The following is a 19,088-nucleotide window of genomic DNA, read 5'->3' as shown; positions in this document are numbered from 1 at the left end:
GCAGGGAATGGAAGTTTGCAATGTGGCATACCTGTTCTACAAATGGCAGATTTTGGCTGCAATGTGGCACATTTCCTTACTACTAAATTCACACTGAAGGAAAGCTCCAGTGTTTCTTATAATACTATAAAGCGCTAAATAACCACAAATGCAATTTTAAAAAACCACCATAAAACCCCTAACCAGTATATAACTGCATTTAAAAAAATTACCATCTGGTTTAATCTTATACTTTTACCATATTTATAACATTTACCTTACAAAATATCTGTTTTCCAATTATTTTTACTGGCAAAGCTTATTTTTTCAATTCTTCTTAGCAAATTCTTCAGATGGCCATTTCCTGTTTCCTTCTTAATTATTTAAGGCACTTAAATTAAAAAAAAACAAAAACGTTTAGCTCAGATATATTTGTTAGCGTCATTTGATTTTGGGCACAGTGAAAAGAGGATGAAATTTTACATAATTGTCCAACTAAATCTCCAGATTTCTGTCTGATGTGCACAGCTTTCATAAGTACCCATAAATCTAGGTAAGTTATTAAAAGGCAGAGCAAGATTTGCTGCATAAGCACCAGTCTCTCCCCATAAATGCTCATCTTTAGGCCTCAGAGTGGTTTGCAAGGAGCTTGGGGCATTAGAGTGCAAGCTCTTTGGCATGTGGACCATGTCTTCATATATGCTTCCATGGCAACTACCAGAATGGGGCCCTGATCCTGACCATTACTGTAATATAAATATTAAAAAGTAATAAAAAATACAACTTCAAGTGTATCCTTAAATAGAAATAAGGACTTTTTCTGCCACAGGCATTCTATTAGACAAGCACTGAAAATTTAAAAGCAAGCCTCCTCCATCTTCCCAGTTACACTATAATTTGTTACTTCTACTGTACTAATTATCAAAACATACTCTTGCCCCCTTGTGTGTGTAGAAGGGAGCAGCAGAGCACAAGTTTAATAATTTAACATTTTGTCTGCATCCTCTCCTAACTTGAATAGAAATACAGCACCCTCTAGTGTTCTTTTAAGAAGCAGTGCATTGATATCAATTTGAAATCAAGTTTTGCCCATGCTCATGTGGGGCAATATCTATTTAAACTGAGCCCGTTGAATATCTGTTTGACATATAGAACAGGTTTATATAAACGAGCACACAGAAAATGCTATCCAGAAGAGTTTTTGCATCAGAGTGTATCTAATAAATTTAAACGTTTGTTAAATAGTGCTGTGTGAAATGTTCACAACAAAACACAAAAAGAAGGGTTACTTCCCAGTCACTGAGATTATCTGAGAGTTCCTTCTGTGTATTCATACAAGGGAGTTGGCATGGAAAAGTCTGTACTGAACATCACTGACCTGCCTGAAGACCCTTCTGGAGTCTTAAGATAAGGCTTCTGTGCAAGGGGCACCACATGCCTCTGTATTATGTCAGCAATGGTGGGGGTGAGTCAAAGCCTTGACCCTGCATTTGAGCCCCATCTAAAAGTTGGTGCAAATCCTGAGGACAGAGCCTACAGCGGAGACCAACACTGGCTGTTCTGGGCCTGTCATGGAACAAGCAGAAGGCTGTGCTGTTGCCTTCAATGCTTTCTCTGCACAGCATTTACAATCCCATCTGGATCTCAGTCCAGACATGGCTCTAGCATCAAGGGGAGCCCTTGAGGGTTCTAAGTGCCTAATAATGTCTGGGGAACCAAATGTTTGACATCATAAGGGGATATTCATGAAGCCCCAATGAATAGCTTTCAAGAAGGATGTACAAGCTCAAGATTCTGGGACACCATCTGAAGAGTGGGAATGCACAGAGGCCCTCAAAGAACCACCTCCAATATCATTAAAAACTAAGACCAAGTTAATCCAAAAATGTGCTAACGTTAACTAACTTCTGAATAAGCATAATAATTGATTTTATGGTTTTGACGCTAAGTAATGTTAAATTCATGGTTCTGATATGAAACTAGGTAAAACTCAGCTGGTCCCCAGCCTCCCTGAGTTATGATTTTAGATTTCTATTTTGTTAGAACTTGGCGTATTGATCAAGAGGGTGGAACTGGACAGGTATGAACACAGTCTGACCAAAGCTGAAGGTCTGCACACAAATCCCAGTAAAGATAAAACACTTCATTTCTTACTGGTTGTGTTGCAACTATACTATTCTAGTGCTGCGAGACAGCCAGGTGAGAACAGAGTGGTTCACTTCCCAGAATGTACCGTTATTGTGTAGCCAACCAAATAGTGATCCAAACTCAAATGGGAGTGCCATGGATACCATCTGCCTTGTCCCTAATAGAGGATAGGAAAAGCACCTCTGATCACTCATAAATTTCTTAATCTTTGGCATTCTTTACAATCTCCTTTTGTCTTTTTTGTTTTGCTTATTACACTTCAAAATAACACCTGTTACCATTTAACAGGCAAACAAGACATGAATGTGTCATTAAGACAAATCAAGCTTTAGAAATTCTGCTTTAGAAAAATTCTCATCCATTACATCTGCAAAATCTGTTCTACGCTAGTAAACCTGCATGCTTGTGTTGCTTTGGCAGCTGAACTGATATAACAATTACACTTCATAAAGTAGATTTAAGTGACACTTCTGACTATACTGCTAGAAATGCTTCCTAAGTAGTCTGTAAACTACTTAACGGCTTGTCTTCACTGCAACAGTTTAGTCCTGAGTTAATACACTCAAGTTATTGCACTCTACTAGCCTACCTCTAGAGAGTGAATACACTGCAAAACACCACTCCCGCTAAACAAAGTGATTTGGTTAACATCACAGTGATTAGATTAACAGTTGAGCTGTTGTCACTTGAGCTGCTGCATCCCCATTGCATTACTAGCTTGAGCATCAGCAGCATTTGAGCTTTAACCAACCCCACACAGGCCAACTAGTTTGAGTTTAAAGCACCACTTAACTCAAGCTAGTGATTTGCGTGTGGACAGGAGTTGGGTTGGGGCAAAATTTGAATCAGCTCAAACTAACAAGGCAGTGAACACAAGCTCTTATAGTTTTCATAGTCACAGCTCAGGCAGCATAAGGGCTTATAAACACAGTGGAGTAATGTGTACTAACTTCTTGTGCAGTAATTGGTCTGTGGAGACCCTGCTGCTGCACAATAAAAGTTTTCTAGTGCACACCAGATGGGTCTACACAAATGATACTCAGATTGAGGCTCGCGAGTCGCAAGTGGCTCTTTAATGTATCTCCTGCAGCTCTTTGCAGCACATGATATTAAAACACTGTGGGATTTAATTATTAACCAGTCTAAGTTATTACCCTATCAGGATTCTTTTAGTATGTTATTAACCAATTGTAGTTGATAAAATAATACTTGGTCAGTCATTTTGCTCTGAGAATAATTTATAAATAGTCAATGAAACAATGAATTCACTCTACTGTGGCTCTTTTGGGTAATGCTGATCACTAATTTGCCTCCTGAACCACTGAGGTCTGAGTATTACTGGTCTACACAGACTAATTAATGCACAACATGTAAGTGTGCTTTAGAATTCACCCCTGCAGTGTGCAGCACCCCATCATGTAGACAAGTCCTAAGGGTATGTCTACACTACGGAGAGTATATTGGCAGAGCTATGCACACACATCCCTGAGTGTAGATGCAGCCTACTCCACCAGAAGAGATTTTTCTGTCAGTGTAGTAACACAACCTCCCCAAACAATGTTAGTTATGTCAACAGAAGCACTCTTGCATTGACAAAGTTGCATCTATATTGGAGGTTATGTTGGCATAGCTACACTGATCAGTGGTGTGTTCTATTCACAACCCCGACCAATATAGCTATGCTGATATAAAGATCAAGCCTAAGAGAATTACTCAGTTTTGTAGTTCAATAACCCAGCCAAGTTTACCTGCTCATAAAGCTGCATCTTCTAATTCCAGTAGATTAGTTAAGACACTTACCAGAAAGACCTAGTTTAGAAGGGACTGTTGTAGAATAAGACTGAGGTGCACTCATGCAGCAGCAGGGGCCAGTGTTTTGTGCAGATATATAATTTTTTAAAAGGAGTATGGATCAACAATGGAGCCCTCTCCGGCCCCCTCAAAAAAGTCAGCCCAAATTCAAATTTATGAAGAGAAACCAGACAAAAACTACACATAAAATCAAACAGCATACAAACTAGCCCTGAGTTAAACTGGACATCAACTGGTCACCTATTTTTAGAGAAAAACATTAATTTACGCCCCATTGTAAGCCCTAGAATGCAACCTGATCTATGAAGTCATTACCAACTGATTTCATAACTAAACAATATTAAATGCAATATGTTGAACTGTTGATACATGGATTCTAGCAAAACAAAACAAATGACCAAGAGAGGATTAAGTGCACCTATAAATTTTGATTTGACTGGAACAATCTTTAGTAACCTCAAAATTAAGGGATCTGCATGACACTTTATTCCACCCAAATAAAAGAAAAAATAAAATTTAAAAAAGATCTAGTTCACAGTCTCAAGGATTTCTGCGCATCAGTTTCTCCGTAGCAGAGCATATAACATAGGATGGTATATTAGTCTTTGCAGACTAGGGTTATCTATTTAGATATCATGTTAGCAACTCATTACATAGAACTCCTGACCGCACTGGCTGAACTGGGTTATAAAAGTTTCACCAGCCAGGCGGGGTGATGCTAATTTGTGTTATACTCAGGTTATACTGTAAAATAAATTCTAGCCTGGGTCTTAACATAAGATAATGTGTGGTGGTTAAACATTGTTGTGAGCCCTGTAGAAACAGGGCCTTCAATTTGACAGAGACAAAAAATGATCACTCCTAGTAAATGGTTACTGTACAGCTAATGGCTTACTTTCATTCTCATTTTTTTCTCTTTACAGCTTGTTCCTGAAGGCCTGTCTAAACAGCATTGCTAACTTCAGTATCTATTTTTAGCATATATTTAAAATAGCCTTTTAATTCAATGGGAAGCTTCCATAATTGTGCTGGCATAGAACTTACTCATGGAAAGGATACAAAAAATAAAAGCAAAAAAGGAGCCCCTTAAAGGAAGCTCACCCCAATGTCATTAACCAACTTATTTGGTGGAAGAGTGGTCGGGGGAGTGTCTTTGTGAGATGAAACTCGTGGGGGAGGGAAAGGGTCTATTGGAGACTATACCACATGGGGGTAATGCTAGTTTTCTGTGGCTTAAAAAAAAAAAAAGACAGGAGAGAGCAATAACAAATTTGTAAACAACCCTTGTATATCAGATATGTCAATATATGCTGTTAATAAATATGAAAAAATATTTTTTTGTTTTTAAAGCTGTCTTCTCTGGATGCTCCGCTAATACTTTTTTTTAAAATCTAGGACAAATTTACAGCTCAAGTGAGGTAGCAAATCAATAATACAGGTGAGTTCTCTAGCAACAGGAGCCAAATTAAAGCTCTCAGAACTCTACTTTCCTCCCATTTGAATTATGTTTTCATAAGGCTTTTAGGGTATCACAGAGAATATGACATAATGGAGAGTTCAGATTTATCATAGGAGAACAGCAGTAAGGAAAAGAAAGTGCCTGTCTCATTTGTGAACAATTGATATCTTACTGGCTAATTGTTTCATATGGTCCATCTCTAGCACAAATATATTTGGATATGTTATTTTGCATGTGGATGTTGCACTAAAAGTTAACACACTCACATTCACACTCAAATTTGCTTTAACAGCAAATCATTTTAGAAAATATGCAAATTTATTTTTTAAAGTGAAAAAGTAACACAGCATGGCTCTTCCGGCAAGGGTTCTAATCAGTGGTGCTGGAACAATTTTTATAGTGCGGGTGCTGAAGGCGGAAACCATGTATTTGGGTTGTTATTACCACTTCAAGCCAGTGGCTGCAGCAGCACCCCTAGTTCCAACACCTATGGTTCTAATGCTGTATTATCAACCTGTTAAAGAGGAAAAGGAAATGGCTACTACTGGGATACAATCCAGTCAGCTTTTGCCAAAAATGTAGGTTTTATAAATAAACCTTTACAAAATAAAATACCAATGAAAATGTTTTCATTAATTGTTTTTTCTTAAAATATTTGTGTTTGGAATTAAAACCTGAAAGTGTAATTGACTTCATTTATTTTTATTATTTTGTATTCAAGTATTTTAGCATTGTATTAGAGCCTGAAAGTGTATTTGACTCATTTATTTTTATTATACAAACGGAGAGAAAATGCAATAATTAATGTAAGAACATAAAGAATAGAAAATGAATGAAAACGTTTTACATTTTCAGCTTTCTATGGTGTTATTTGTAAGATAAGACTTATTTTATATTCAGTATTTGAATTGGACAGTGACCTTTGAAAGAGGTTCTTTGAAGAGCTCCACATTCAAAGATAAATCTTATCTCCATGCCAAGAGAGAAAAACTTGTATATCCCACTGCAGTGAAAGAAGCATGTGTGTGCACACAAATGTGCATGGATATAGATAATGTATATTTATACCTCCCCTACAGCAGTAATATCCATCTGATTAAGTACAGAAATAGGGGATAAACTGCATTGATCATGCATCTTTGTTCTCCTCCATTGTGCCCATTACTCCTGACCTCCACATTGCCATCTTCAAGTAATCTTTCCTTTTCATCAATAATCCCTGCATTTCATTGCCTAAATCTGTGATTTTTCTTATGTTTGTCTAGTTATTTAGGGCCTGAACTTGTTCCCACCAAAATCAATACAAAACTCCCTTTTACTTCAGGAACAACAAGACTGATCCCTTACAATGTAAGCTTTGGGGTGGCAACATGTCTACAGTAGTCTATTTTTGTAAGGCACCATATACATTTATGACACTGTATAAATGTTGAGTAGTAACAATCCCTTTCCACTAAGACTTCCAAACCATCATTGTGCCATGACATAAAGCTGCAATACGATAACATATTCTGGGACCTATGAAAGTACATTGTGACTTCTATTTTAAAGGTTTTCCCTGTAACACTAATGAAAGGAAATGGGATTTTTCTTGCACTATTTAAGTTGTACCTAGCACTTGTTTTCAAATGTACAGTAAAAAGATGTAGAACCTAAGGAGGACATATATATAAGGAAATACTATTCTGGATTCCCTAAAACCAACTCAAAAAAAAAAAATCATTCTGTTGCTAACTTACTACCCCTTCATAGGTAAGATCCCTCTCACTCACCCCATCACTAAAAATTACCCAACATGTGGCTTTCAAAACATACTATTGTAAAGCAGTGTGTTTTTTATGTCACTCAACAAGCAGTTCTCCAACAATGTAAAGGTACTGGACTCTGGAGGGAAAACCAATCCAGTCCTCTGGAAGGAAAAAATGGAGCCTCAGGATGAAATAAGAGCCATTATAAAGTGGGCAATAGAAGATTCTACTGTATATCAGTCACAACACAAGCTGCATGCATTTACTTAACACCCAACAATTTTGATTACCACATGGAGATGCTGAACTGGTGCCTGGACATTTCCTGGGTTTCAGCAAGGCAACTTCTTACTGTTAAAGATTGCCAATAAACTAGAACCCTCCTCCTGCCTTTTTAAGCTTCTACAATTACCATTCAATTTCACACTACAGTAAGTTGACTTCAACCCTTGCTTAGTTTTAAGTTTCTTTTGATGTATCAGGCCCACTGACTAGACACTTATGTAACAGAATATCTGAAGCTTTAAACTGTGCCTATATGCTTTTCCCATTATGTTACCTACATAAGCACAACATTAAAAGCAAGTCTATTAATTCCTTTCTGAGATAGGAGAGATCTGACAAATATCAGGTGGAGTTCATATTGGCCTTAGCAAGGCTAATCAATCCTGTGCGCGTTCTGCCAGGACCTTCTTAGATTGAACAAAACTGAAATAGGAGGTCTCTGAAGATTCCATAGTACATTTAGGACGACAAGGGTCATTATCCCTCTTTTGCAGATGGCAAACGTCACTTCTGTTCTACTTCAGTAAAACCTGAGAAGCCTTTTTGTTAAATGACTAAAACTTTAAAAATTTAATCATTACAAAGCAGAGCAGTCCATTAATCAGGTCTTGCGAATAGCACAAAAATGCAGGAAGTGCCATGCATACAGGAAAAGATCAATGATCCATCTAGATAGGAATCCTCTCTCCAGCAGTGGCTGAAGCCACATGCTTCAAGGGAAGACCAAAAACTCTATAACATACCTGACCTGCTGTTCAAAATTATACCATGAGGGGAAAACTCCTTCCAGACCCCAGCTGGCAATTATCTTATTCCCAAAAGACAGAAGATTGATAGGCTCTTGTAATTTTTATTCTAGCCACTGCAGTGTAACTGCAAATGCTGTTCTTATTCATATCTATCTACCCTTCCACCCCCCCCCCCACTTTTTTTGGTGTAACTAAGCCTCAGTAATATCTTGCAACAACACATTTTTTGGATTAATTGTATGCTGTTTAAAATACGTCTTTCTATCCCATTTAAATGTTTTGCCTTTAGTTTTCATGTTTGCCTTTGTATTATAGGAAAGAACAAATGAAAGCACCAGATGGGCCTTCACCACACTATGCAGTATTTTATATCCATTGACCTTTCCAAACTAAGGCACTGATCCTGCAAGCTGTTCTGAGATGACAAGCCCCTGTTCTTGCACTGAGTCCTACAGACTTTAGGGAGGCTCTATGCAGACAAAGATTGGGCTGCATGGAACAGCCTGCAGAACTAAATAGCCTAATCTTTTAATATTTCTCTCATACCTCAACAAGATATCATACAGCCAATATTATGATATTTAGCTCGCTGATTTTAAGCTGAGTGTATTTACCCCATCACAATGACTGGACCTTTCATTTCTTTTTGGTAACTTCATTTGTTCAATTTCAGCATAAAATAAAGTCAATGTAGTAATTCTTTTTTATTTCAGTGGAGTCAGACACATCTGTGGTACACTTCCACAGCTCTAGAAGCAAAGAGAGACTAACCTGATTTTACATTTTGGGTACAGGGAGAACAAATCAACATCGCTTAATAGTAGGCCAAAGAGTTAATTTCTGCAAGCACTGCTTGCAACCCAAACCTACTTGCTGATGAGGCAGATATAATTGATTTTCTGTATATTTCCTTTGACCAAATATACATAAGAATAACCTTACAGAAAACAAAAATACCTTCATCCTCACTGCTAAGGCTGGCACCACAAACTATTTCGAACTCTTAGCTTCAGGCATTGCTTATTGTTTTAAAGCCTCCTAATATATCTTTAGGCTAAATATTTCTGAAATGCACCTACCAAAATAAGAAGGCAATAAAATAAGTACAATGGCAATAGCAGCTGTATTGTCCAAGCCAACTGGTTTAGAAGCAGCACAATATACTGCCATTTAGAAAACCAGAAGCAACTTTAGCACCTGGTCCATTACTGTAAAGATGATGAGCTTGGGCTTGTGAGTGGGAATGAAGGAAAACATCAGAGCATTCCACTCCTACTCTGTTAACCAACTCATGGAACAGTTCAGAAGTTGGTGTCACAGAAGAATTAACTTCTGTCCACTTTACAAAAAAAAAAAAAAAAAGAGGCACTGCTATAGAGGAGACCCAGGATAAAACAGTAGCTGCAGAATCAAGGGCTAAGATTTTTTTTTTTTTTTTGCTTCACTTCAGAACTGGGACCAGATATTCAACTGACAACAAAGAAACAATTTAAATTACAAGGTTATAAAATTATAAAGGAAGAAGCAAATAAAAGGTTAACCAAAAGGTAATTAGGATATGTTTAAGCAGCCCCATGCAATTAGTCCAAGCGTACAACTCTGAACACATAACTGGAGTGATTCCCAAATCAATAACTAAATAAAACTGAGTTCTTTGGGGCAGGTATTGTCTCTTATTTGTTTATATTTATTATGTCTTGAACAATAGGGCTGAGGCCTCTAGGCACTGTTGTGATACAAATAAATACATGTTTTATAACAAGTTAGTTGCAAATAATTTGCTCCTTTATTTACCTGCCAAGATTGAGTTCTGGTCTCTAGGGTTTTCCTGTAAGACCAGACTATATACAGAGTGGGAAGAGAGCGTCACTGCACTCTCCTTCCCTGAGCATAATAATATTACCATCAGCTACTGGAGGGGAAACAGAATCTTGCAGTCAAGTTGTATAGCAGGTAAATCAGCCTTCTACAGTTTCACTTCTACTACAACAAACCCACCATCTTGTTTGTCTTTTATTATCTTTTCTTTATTTTTCTCTTTTTAAGTGCCTTACACATGTGTATAGTGTTTCCACGGACTACTGAGCACAGAAATCTTACTAATTAAACACAAACTCAATTTGGGCAAATGCCGCCTTCTACTGTTCATGTAGCACGTACCTTTATTTTACTTAGAAATTTAAATTGGTACAGTTACAATGACTAGAAAAGTATAATGCACTGGTTATTTCTTGAAACAGGTAGATCCACCTTGTTTGACAATACTGTAAAGCCCTGATCTGGTCTCAGGCAATGCCCACCAAGTGTTACGGTAAACCTGTGCAAAAGATAACCAGAGTAATAGCATAATTCAGAAGGAAGATATGTCAAGGAGTCTAACTCCCAGTGAATAGATAAAGGCAAATGTGGCTGGGTGAGTGATAAAGGGTACTTGCTTGCAAATTGCTTTGGCTCAGTTTCAGAATAAAAGAGCAAACTGGAGTAGTACTTTTTTGGGAGAGGTGGGGGTAGAGGAAGGAGCAATAAATAACTCAAGTTAAATATATCTCAATCTCACCTGCAACATAAACTCCAGCTAAATACTCAGTAGAACCCAGACGTTTTGAACCTTTTAATTACAGTTCCTTTAAACTCAGCTGGAGAGAAGCAGCCATCCAAATACAGCACAATAACTTAGCCCCTTCCTGCCTCATCCTGAACTGCTGGTAGCCTACACCCCCAGAAAGTCTTCATCCTCCTAACCAATGGAAATCCTGCCCACTCTTTGCTGCAAATGAATGAGAAATTGTATGTATTTACATCAAGTGAGTGTCTCCCAACTTGCAAAAATCATGTCCTTAAATTAGCATTTCTCAGTATCACTAATTTCCACACTCCCACCCTCTTCGGGATCCACTTTTGACCATGCCTCTAGCAATATTCACTGAGCTCAGTACAGGTGTAATATGCATCAACTCCCATAGGGGAAGGGAAATGATAGCCAAGAACCTATTCCTATACCTCAAAGGTTAACTTTCAGATCCTCTGGCAATGTGCTCTGAGCTCAGTGCAGAAGCAACATACTCCATCTCCTATAAAAGTGGAGGGGGAGGAAGACAACACTTTGAACTATAAACACTTGCCTCCTAGTCCACGGTCTTTCACATCTGGTACAAACTATCTCAGGACTCATTCCTGATCTTCTTTCTGGCAAGATATTATAAATGAAGGAGTAACAGATTTTCACTTATTCCATCCCTTAAACCTAGAAAAATATCTCTTATTCTAGAAGGGTATGGCAAGCACTATATATAGCAATCGTGAAAAACTGATAGTTAAAAGCCAAGGTCCTGCAGGGCCTCACTTATTATTTGCAAACCAAAGATGATATATTAGAAATTAACATTACTTACTTACTTTCTGACAAAGTATATGATACTGAATAGGTCTGTTCCCAGATTCCTCCTGCAGCTGTATCTTGAGATGTGTTGGATGCTAATTCTTGTTTTCTGAAACAAAAACAACTAGTAAATAATCCTGCACTGGCAGGGAAGGGTGAACAAAATCTTTTAACATGGCTCATTCATTTCTTACTTCTGTGAAACCATATTGGTGTATTTAATATACCAGGTTCTCAGTTTGATCCATTAAAACTGGATTTTTTGAAGGGGAGCAGATGACTCAAGGACTAGGAATGACTTTAGGGGGCTTTCACATATAGGTTACTGGTTCAAATGCAGACCAGGGTTTTAATTGCTAAAAATTTCATTCCTGTTTCTTACCTCCATGAAATGAATTTGTAGTCTCAAGCTACTTTCTAGTGGATAAATTTCTGTCCCAAACCAGCATCATAACTGGCCCCTTTTAGTGGCAGTCTCAACATAGAGGTCTAAGGGACTGAATTGGTACTGCATGTCACAATTAAGGCATATTGAGGGAAGGGGGGAAACCTTGCACTACCACTAATCCACTTGTAACCTCTGTAAGTGCATATGAGGTTGTTCATTTTCAATACCAATTCCATTTTAGGCCTCTACTGAAACTACCAATAGGAGGACCAAATGTCATGCTGAGTTGAGAAATGGGGACTCCACTGGAAACTGTCCTGAGTCTAAACATTAATTTTACATCTCTCTGTCCCCTCTGTAAATTTTTTTGCACTACCTCCTGAAACTGGATCCATGTGACTGAACATTTGTCCAAGTCCTGTGAGGATGTGATTGTGGGATTGGGGCCTATGTCATTAAAATCTTGGGCCACATATAAACTAACTTAAAAAACACTCTCCCTTTAAAAAAAAGTGACAATACATGTAGTTTTAACTGTATGATTGTCTTTGAAAATGTTACTTGAAAAATGTTAAATAGGATCTTAATCCTTGGGCATAGAATTAACATTTATCAGTATAGATAGATATTAGGGAAAAAATTTAGAGCCCCGTTCTGCAAATGCTTGTGGACATGTGTAACTTAACTCCCACATAAATACTCCAGTAGAGCTCAGTATGGCTGCTCATGTGAATGGTTACATGTGTGATTAAGTGTTTGCAGGTTTCGGGCTTATGCCACTTCTCATTCACAAGTGTGAGGAAAATTGATAGGTGGAGGATATTAAGATGAATGAAGAATATCAGTTTCATATAGCTTTCTTATCACATTTGATTGCACAATGTCTATGATAATAAAAGATAACTGTGTAAATGTTAATGGTAACACTGTAGTTCTGCATGGCTTAAATTAAGTACAAGGTTATTCAAATGTGAAGATGGTCAGAAAAGTTAGGCTCCAATACTGGAAAAAATTCTGCCAGGATAAATCCTGAGCTGGCACAGGACCCAGTGAAATTAATTGGTCTTTGTGCTAGTGTACAGACTTGAGTGTGCTGAAGCAGAAAGGTCTATATTGGTAAAAACATCTCCTCCTTAATCATCTGATTCCTTTGTCTGTCAAATATCAGCACATACATTAAAGAAAAATACAGGTTTCTTTTCTTGTTTTTCTTTTTAGAACCAATACAACTAACAAAGAGCAATATATATGCTAGATGATGCTTGAGACAGAATAGAAAATTGTCAGTTAAATTCTGCTAATGCATTCTTTATTAATAGGGATAATGCCAGAGGCCGAGAGTGTTGTATGTAAATGAATATTTAGATCTTATGTTAAATTTGCAGAACTTGGCAGTTAGAAAAATCTATCTTTTTATTTGTAAACTAGATCCAATGCCAGAAAGCACACAGAATCCCATGACATAATTTACCATGGGAAAATGTCACTGATTGTTTTACTAGGTCAGAACAATTTCAGCATTAGTCCTTTCTGCTTACTCATAGCAGAATATGACCAATTGCTATTGTATCAAGTAAAAGTGTCTCAGAAAGACTGTGCTCATTCTGCTTACTATGGCAATAATAGCAACCTCATCTCTGCTCAGACCAGAAACAAGAACTTTATTTTTAAGCCAGTCTACTAGTTGCTTTTGATGCTAAAAATTAATTACGTTCACAAGCCACTTTAAAACAGTTACTGTATTCAGTTTAGCTGAACAAATAATTTATAATAAATAATATATTGCAAAAGTTCAGCCTCTTCTTCCATTAGCAGAAAACCTGCAAGTGGATCATTTCCCTCAGATATATTCAGTACTCCCAGTCTCAAGTGCTCAAAAATCATAATTTAGAGCCCCCCCCCAAATGTAATTACTTTACCTTAATCATTTTTAAATAATAAATATTAGATCTTTTTATTTGCTTTCTTTGTTTGAGCCACCGGGGTTCACCTTTTCCAACTTTTTCTCCACAATCATAGACGCTTAAAAAAACCCTCCATGAAACCTGAGATTCTTACACCTGAAGGAGCTGGATTTTTAAGAAAAACACCAAATATCACAAGACTTGTGATTAAATTACAAGAACTGGTAACACAACAAAAGTTTGCAAATGTTTTCACTGTAAAGTGATCATGATTTATAAACAGTTCACTGAGAGTACTTGATATTGGACTGATTTTGGTTAGTTGGGACAAGTAACATGTTTCTGCTTCCCAAACAAATGAACTTACAAGTACTTGTGAAGTGCATACCTGTGAGTGTAAATATAAAATTCAGTTTCTCTGGCTACATATGCCTGAAACTTAGACACGGACCAAACATGGGGCATGAACATGTCCAAACTGAATTTATTTAAAAACGTAGCTGAATATTCACAGGAATATCACTCAGCTTTAGTAATAAGGCATTTCAGGGACCCAAAATAAGTACTTTTATATTAATTGGAATGTATGCAACATTTGATAAGTAATAAACAATGGAAAAAATTATACTAACTTTAGGACTGCTGAAGAGATTTTCTCCTCTACAAATACTTGTTTGAAAATTTTCGCTCCCCACTTAAATTCACAATTGGATTCATGTGGGTGGAGCCTTGCACCCACACACAGGTTCACTGAAGTCAGTTCAAATTCAGCAAGGATTGAAAGGCTCCACCCACATGGATTTATTTGATTATAGGATGGGGCCAAAAATCTTTTATTTCCCTGTCACCTGAATACTTTCACAATACTGATGAAGTATCCTTCACTCAGGCCTTTCTCTAGGATACCCTTTCAAGTCTCCATTGTTTGCTTCTCAGTCAATTGACAATGATTTTCCTTAGTTCAGTATGGGAAGTTCCAGAACGTTCCCTCTGAGTTATTGTCCAACACTACAGCCCATGAAAACTCTTCAAAATTTCAATGAATTTTTGACTAGTTGGAAAAAAACTAACATCTCATTGAAAGTTCCTCCCCAAATTTGAGACAAATAAGAGTTTCACAATTCAGACACCCAGCTGCCCCATTTTTCAACCATGTCTGCCTGAGTGTCAACAGCAGCACCAACGATGGAAGCCCAGCCAAAAAGAGCTGCAGGCTGGAAAAAGCTGTTGTATCGTTGTAGGGGCTGCTGTGCTGCTTGTCTGGGAACCTGAGCTCTGCGTGGGATGCATCTCCCAGGGTAAGGAAGAGACCTAGGCCACTCAGCTCATGAGTGTCACACAGTCCAAGAGCCACCCCAGCCTCAGATAGGGTGACCAGACAGCAAATGTGAAAAATCGGGACGGGGTGGGGGGGGTAATAGGAGCCTATATAAGAAAAAGACCCAAAAATCGGGACTGTCCCTATAAAATCGGGACATCTGGTCACCCCAGCCTCAGAGGTGGCCCAACCCGGCTGCGATTACGATAGCTCAGTGCATGTTGAAACCTGCCTTCTCCATGGAGCCGCCTCCCACTGGGATGGGTCTGTCAGCTCCAGAAGGGGCACCCCAACATAGGGATCAGGATGGAGCGGTGCCTACTGGGACCGGTCGCCTCCATGGAGCCACCGGCTGCTAGGACTGAGGTGAAACAGTGCGCGCTGAGGCGTGCTGCAGCCACACCAATACGAGGAGCAGCGCGCGCTCAGAGCCCCACCCACAAGAGGGAGGTAACCTTTAGCGACCGCTCCAACCCCCCTTCCACGCCACTGAAGGATCGCCATAGTTGTCTTCTGTAAGCCCCACCCACTGCAGGTGGAGTTACACAGGTCCCGCCCCCTGACTCATTTCATTAGCTGGAGTCAGTATCACTCAACCCCGACAGCCGTTCCGAGAATCTAACGGCGTTTTATGCCCCGCTCCCTCTTGGAAGCCACACCTCCAGGTGGCACAGCGATTAACCGGCAAGGCTGTCAATCATAGATCTCCTGGAATGTGACTGGCTGAGTCTGGCTTGTGGGCGGGTAATCGGGGGGACAGCGGTGTTTACCGTGCGTGAGGTGAGGAGGCTGTTAAGAAAGAACCACCATCCCTTTTCTGGACCCGGACCACTGCCTAGGCCCTTGGGGGCTACCACCACCATGGGGCTCCGGAGGAAGAACAAGAGCCCGCCCGTGCTAAGCCATGAATTCGTGATCCAGAACCATGCGGACGCCGTGTCCTGCCTAGCTATGGGCCTCCTGCTGGGGCTTATGTTCGAGGTACGGGGGTTGGGAGCTTTGCCTGCGGCTGCCGAGCGGGGAATACCCGCCCCAATCGAGCCGTGCACCGGCACTTCCGAGCGGCCCCAACCCTGCAGTTCTCCGGGCAGCGACCGAGCCTCATCCTTACCCTCTCTCACTACTGGTCACGCCCCTGCTTCTCCTGCCTCCCCAGCGCCTCACCTTATGACACACCCCGGCTCTCATCTCCCCCCTTCACTCCCCCATAGTGGGGCAGGCTGCCCCACTGTCATTGCTGTCGCCCCCCGCGGACCCTTCATGCTCGCTCGTTCCCTTCTGCTCCATCTGCCAGACCCCATATCATACGCCCCAATTCCATCTGACTCTCCTCCCCTAGTCCTCGCCCTGCCCTCCTGGATCCCCATTGCCACACAACTCCTTTCGCATCTGCTTCACCTGTATTCCTTTCCACCAAGCCCCTCATTCCCATTTATCCCCCTGGAGCCAAATCTGCCCTTTCTCTTAGGCTTGGTTTGTCCTTTTTCTTTAAAACTTTCCAGTGGTGGAAACATGAGTTAGAGTGCTATTGTAGACAGAGCTCCAGGTGGACACTGCTGTTTTAACCACCATATTGTCTTGACCTGTTCTGAGCAGGGTTGGATGACATTGCAGATAAAATGCTACTGGCAGTCCACCTCTATTATTACTGCTTCTGTTGCTCTCACTGACTCAGGTCTACCAATGATGAGGAATCTGGGGAAAAATGCTAGTGTGGACACAGCCTTAGACTTGTATCCAAATCCCTCCTCTCTTTTATGTATTTTAAAGTTCTGTTAATAAAGTTAGATTTCCTAATTAAATGAAGGTGTCACCCTTTCATCAACCTCTTTTGGTGCCTTGGTTGAATCTTCTAGGCTTTGTTCTCTGGGATAAAATTGTTGTGTCATGATGCTGTATGTGTACATTGTGTCAGTCTGGAAGATGGTTAGTTTGATTTTACTGCCTCTCTGAAGAATGGGACTACCCAATGAACCAGATAAGGCAGATTGTTTGCCTTTTGTTTGGGGTTTTATGGATAGGTGGGAAGGGGAGTTGGCAGGGCTGTGGAGGGAGACATGGTTTTCCAAGCTGTGACAACTGATGTTTGGGAGAGGTGGTAAGTATCTTACTGAAACAATCTCAACATCACTCATCACTTGAGCAAGATTTAAAATAAAACTACTTAAAGATGAGAAAATGCTTTGAAATACTTGATTGAAAGGTTCTGTATACTGCTAAGTAATATTATCTTTAAAGGTTCATTCTTCTTTACTGCTATGCTAGTCCTGTAGACTTCAGAGCATTATTATGCTGGAAGAGGGTGGAGAATGGAGTCCTGATAATCAAATAATGTCCCTCTAAATGAATGACAGATGCTGAGTTGGGTGATACTGTAGTCTGCTGCATCAGAAGTGGTACAAATTGAAGGAGATACATGATGCAGAACTTGAATGCAGAAAGTGCAGTTGTGGAAAATCAGTACTTAAAACAGGAGACTGGAGGTGGGGAAAGAGAAGGACAGTTCAGATGACAAACTTTGTTTCTTCTATGAGGACTAATGTGTTTTTTTTTTTTTTTTTTTTTTTTTTTTTTTAATGTGAATCCCAGGAATATGAGATAAAGTGGATGCACTGGTCAAAAGTTAGAATTCTAGATCTCATAAATTAAAGCTCTGGGATCAAGGTGTGGGGGAGAGAGAGGAGGGGAGTTTTTTGTTTGGGTTTTTTAGTCTTAAGTACCAGTTTTAAAGAGACTGGTTTATTTTTTGGCTGCTAAAAAAACACAGTTTGTGAAATTGTGTTTGTAAATCCTTACTTGTTCAAATACAATAAGGTCTTGTGCAAACACAAAAGTTTACAGACCTTGTAGCATTGACACAGTTATACTGATATAGCTTATTCCTGTACAGGAAGGAGAATAAGCAGTATAAGCAATTCTACACCAGTATAATTGCATCAATAGTAAGATTAAACCAGTTTTAACTATATCAATAAAATATCGCACCCCTAACTGACCTCTAAGTGTAGACCAGCTCTAAGTGTAGTTTGTGCTGGGAATAATCAGCTGCATTCTGTGAAAAATATTTTCTGATATGTCCTCCTGTCTGATGCAAAATATATCTACATAGTGGTATTGCAGTCAGTTCAAATTATACAAAATAGGTAAAGATACAGTGATCCTATGTAGCAAGATAATTTTTACATAGCAATGCAATTTTTGGGAAAGTTGATTGAGAAACCTGTAACTACTTGGTTCCTGATGACCATGAGCAAACATTATTATAGGATCCACTTGGCCTTCATTTGGAGTGGGCTGTTCAGATCTTTCATGACATGACAAGAAGATTTCAGATCAGGGTCACTTGATTGTTCTGATGGTGCTTATACCTCAACGGTTGTTGATGAGATCATCGTTTGAAAAATCTATTCATCCTGGAAAGTGAGAACCTGGCCCTGATGAGTAAGGAAATATATGCTAACAATTTACTAATTGAATTTTAAAATTAAAGTTTAAGTTTCTAGCCCTTATAATTCAGAAGATAGCAATCTGATTGTAAAACAGTAGTGTCATCTTCCTGACTCTAAAGATAGACAGCTGCAGAATTAAATCAACAAAATTGCCTCAATTCAATTTCCTCAAATTCCTTCTCATACTTGTGCTGCTGCCCCAGGGATCTCCCTGCATAGGTGTCCTTAGAAAGTTGTGGGTTTTTTTGTTTTTTGTGTGTGTTTTTTTACAGGCAGTATTTCCTGTTATGGTCTCTGAATTTTGCATATATCTTCAAGTGCCATGAAAAATAGCTACTGTCTTCAGTCTCTTCAGTAATGTATTTAGTAGAAATAGATTGTATGGCACTTATTTAAAGCCCATTGATTGACTTAAAAAAAAAAAAAACAGACCTTAAATATTAATGACAGAACTGGAAGTGTCAGTTAGT

The 19,088-nt window shown here is 39.1% G+C and overlaps 1 protein-coding gene across 1 annotated transcript in view; it reads left to right on the top strand.

Moving 5' to 3' along the window:
* The first annotated feature begins 15,925 nt into the window (after positions 1–15,925).
* Positions 15,926–19,088, top strand: part of LOC135886625 (translocating chain-associated membrane protein 1-like) — a 52,919-nt gene continuing 49,756 nt past the window's right edge. The window contains exon 1 of the mRNA XM_065414395.1: positions 15,926–16,150. Within this exon, the coding sequence (XP_065270467.1) occupies positions 16,031–16,150 (120 nt within the window). The 5' untranslated portion in view covers positions 15,926–16,030. The remainder of the gene's footprint in view (positions 16,151–19,088) is intronic.

Source organism: Emys orbicularis, chromosome 12 (assembly GCF_028017835.1).
Source record: "Emys orbicularis isolate rEmyOrb1 chromosome 12, rEmyOrb1.hap1, whole genome shotgun sequence".
NCBI classification, from domain to species: Eukaryota; Metazoa; Chordata; order Testudines; family Emydidae; genus Emys; species Emys orbicularis.
Note: the sequence above shows the minus strand (reverse complement) of the source record. Positions and strands in the feature narration are given on the sequence as shown.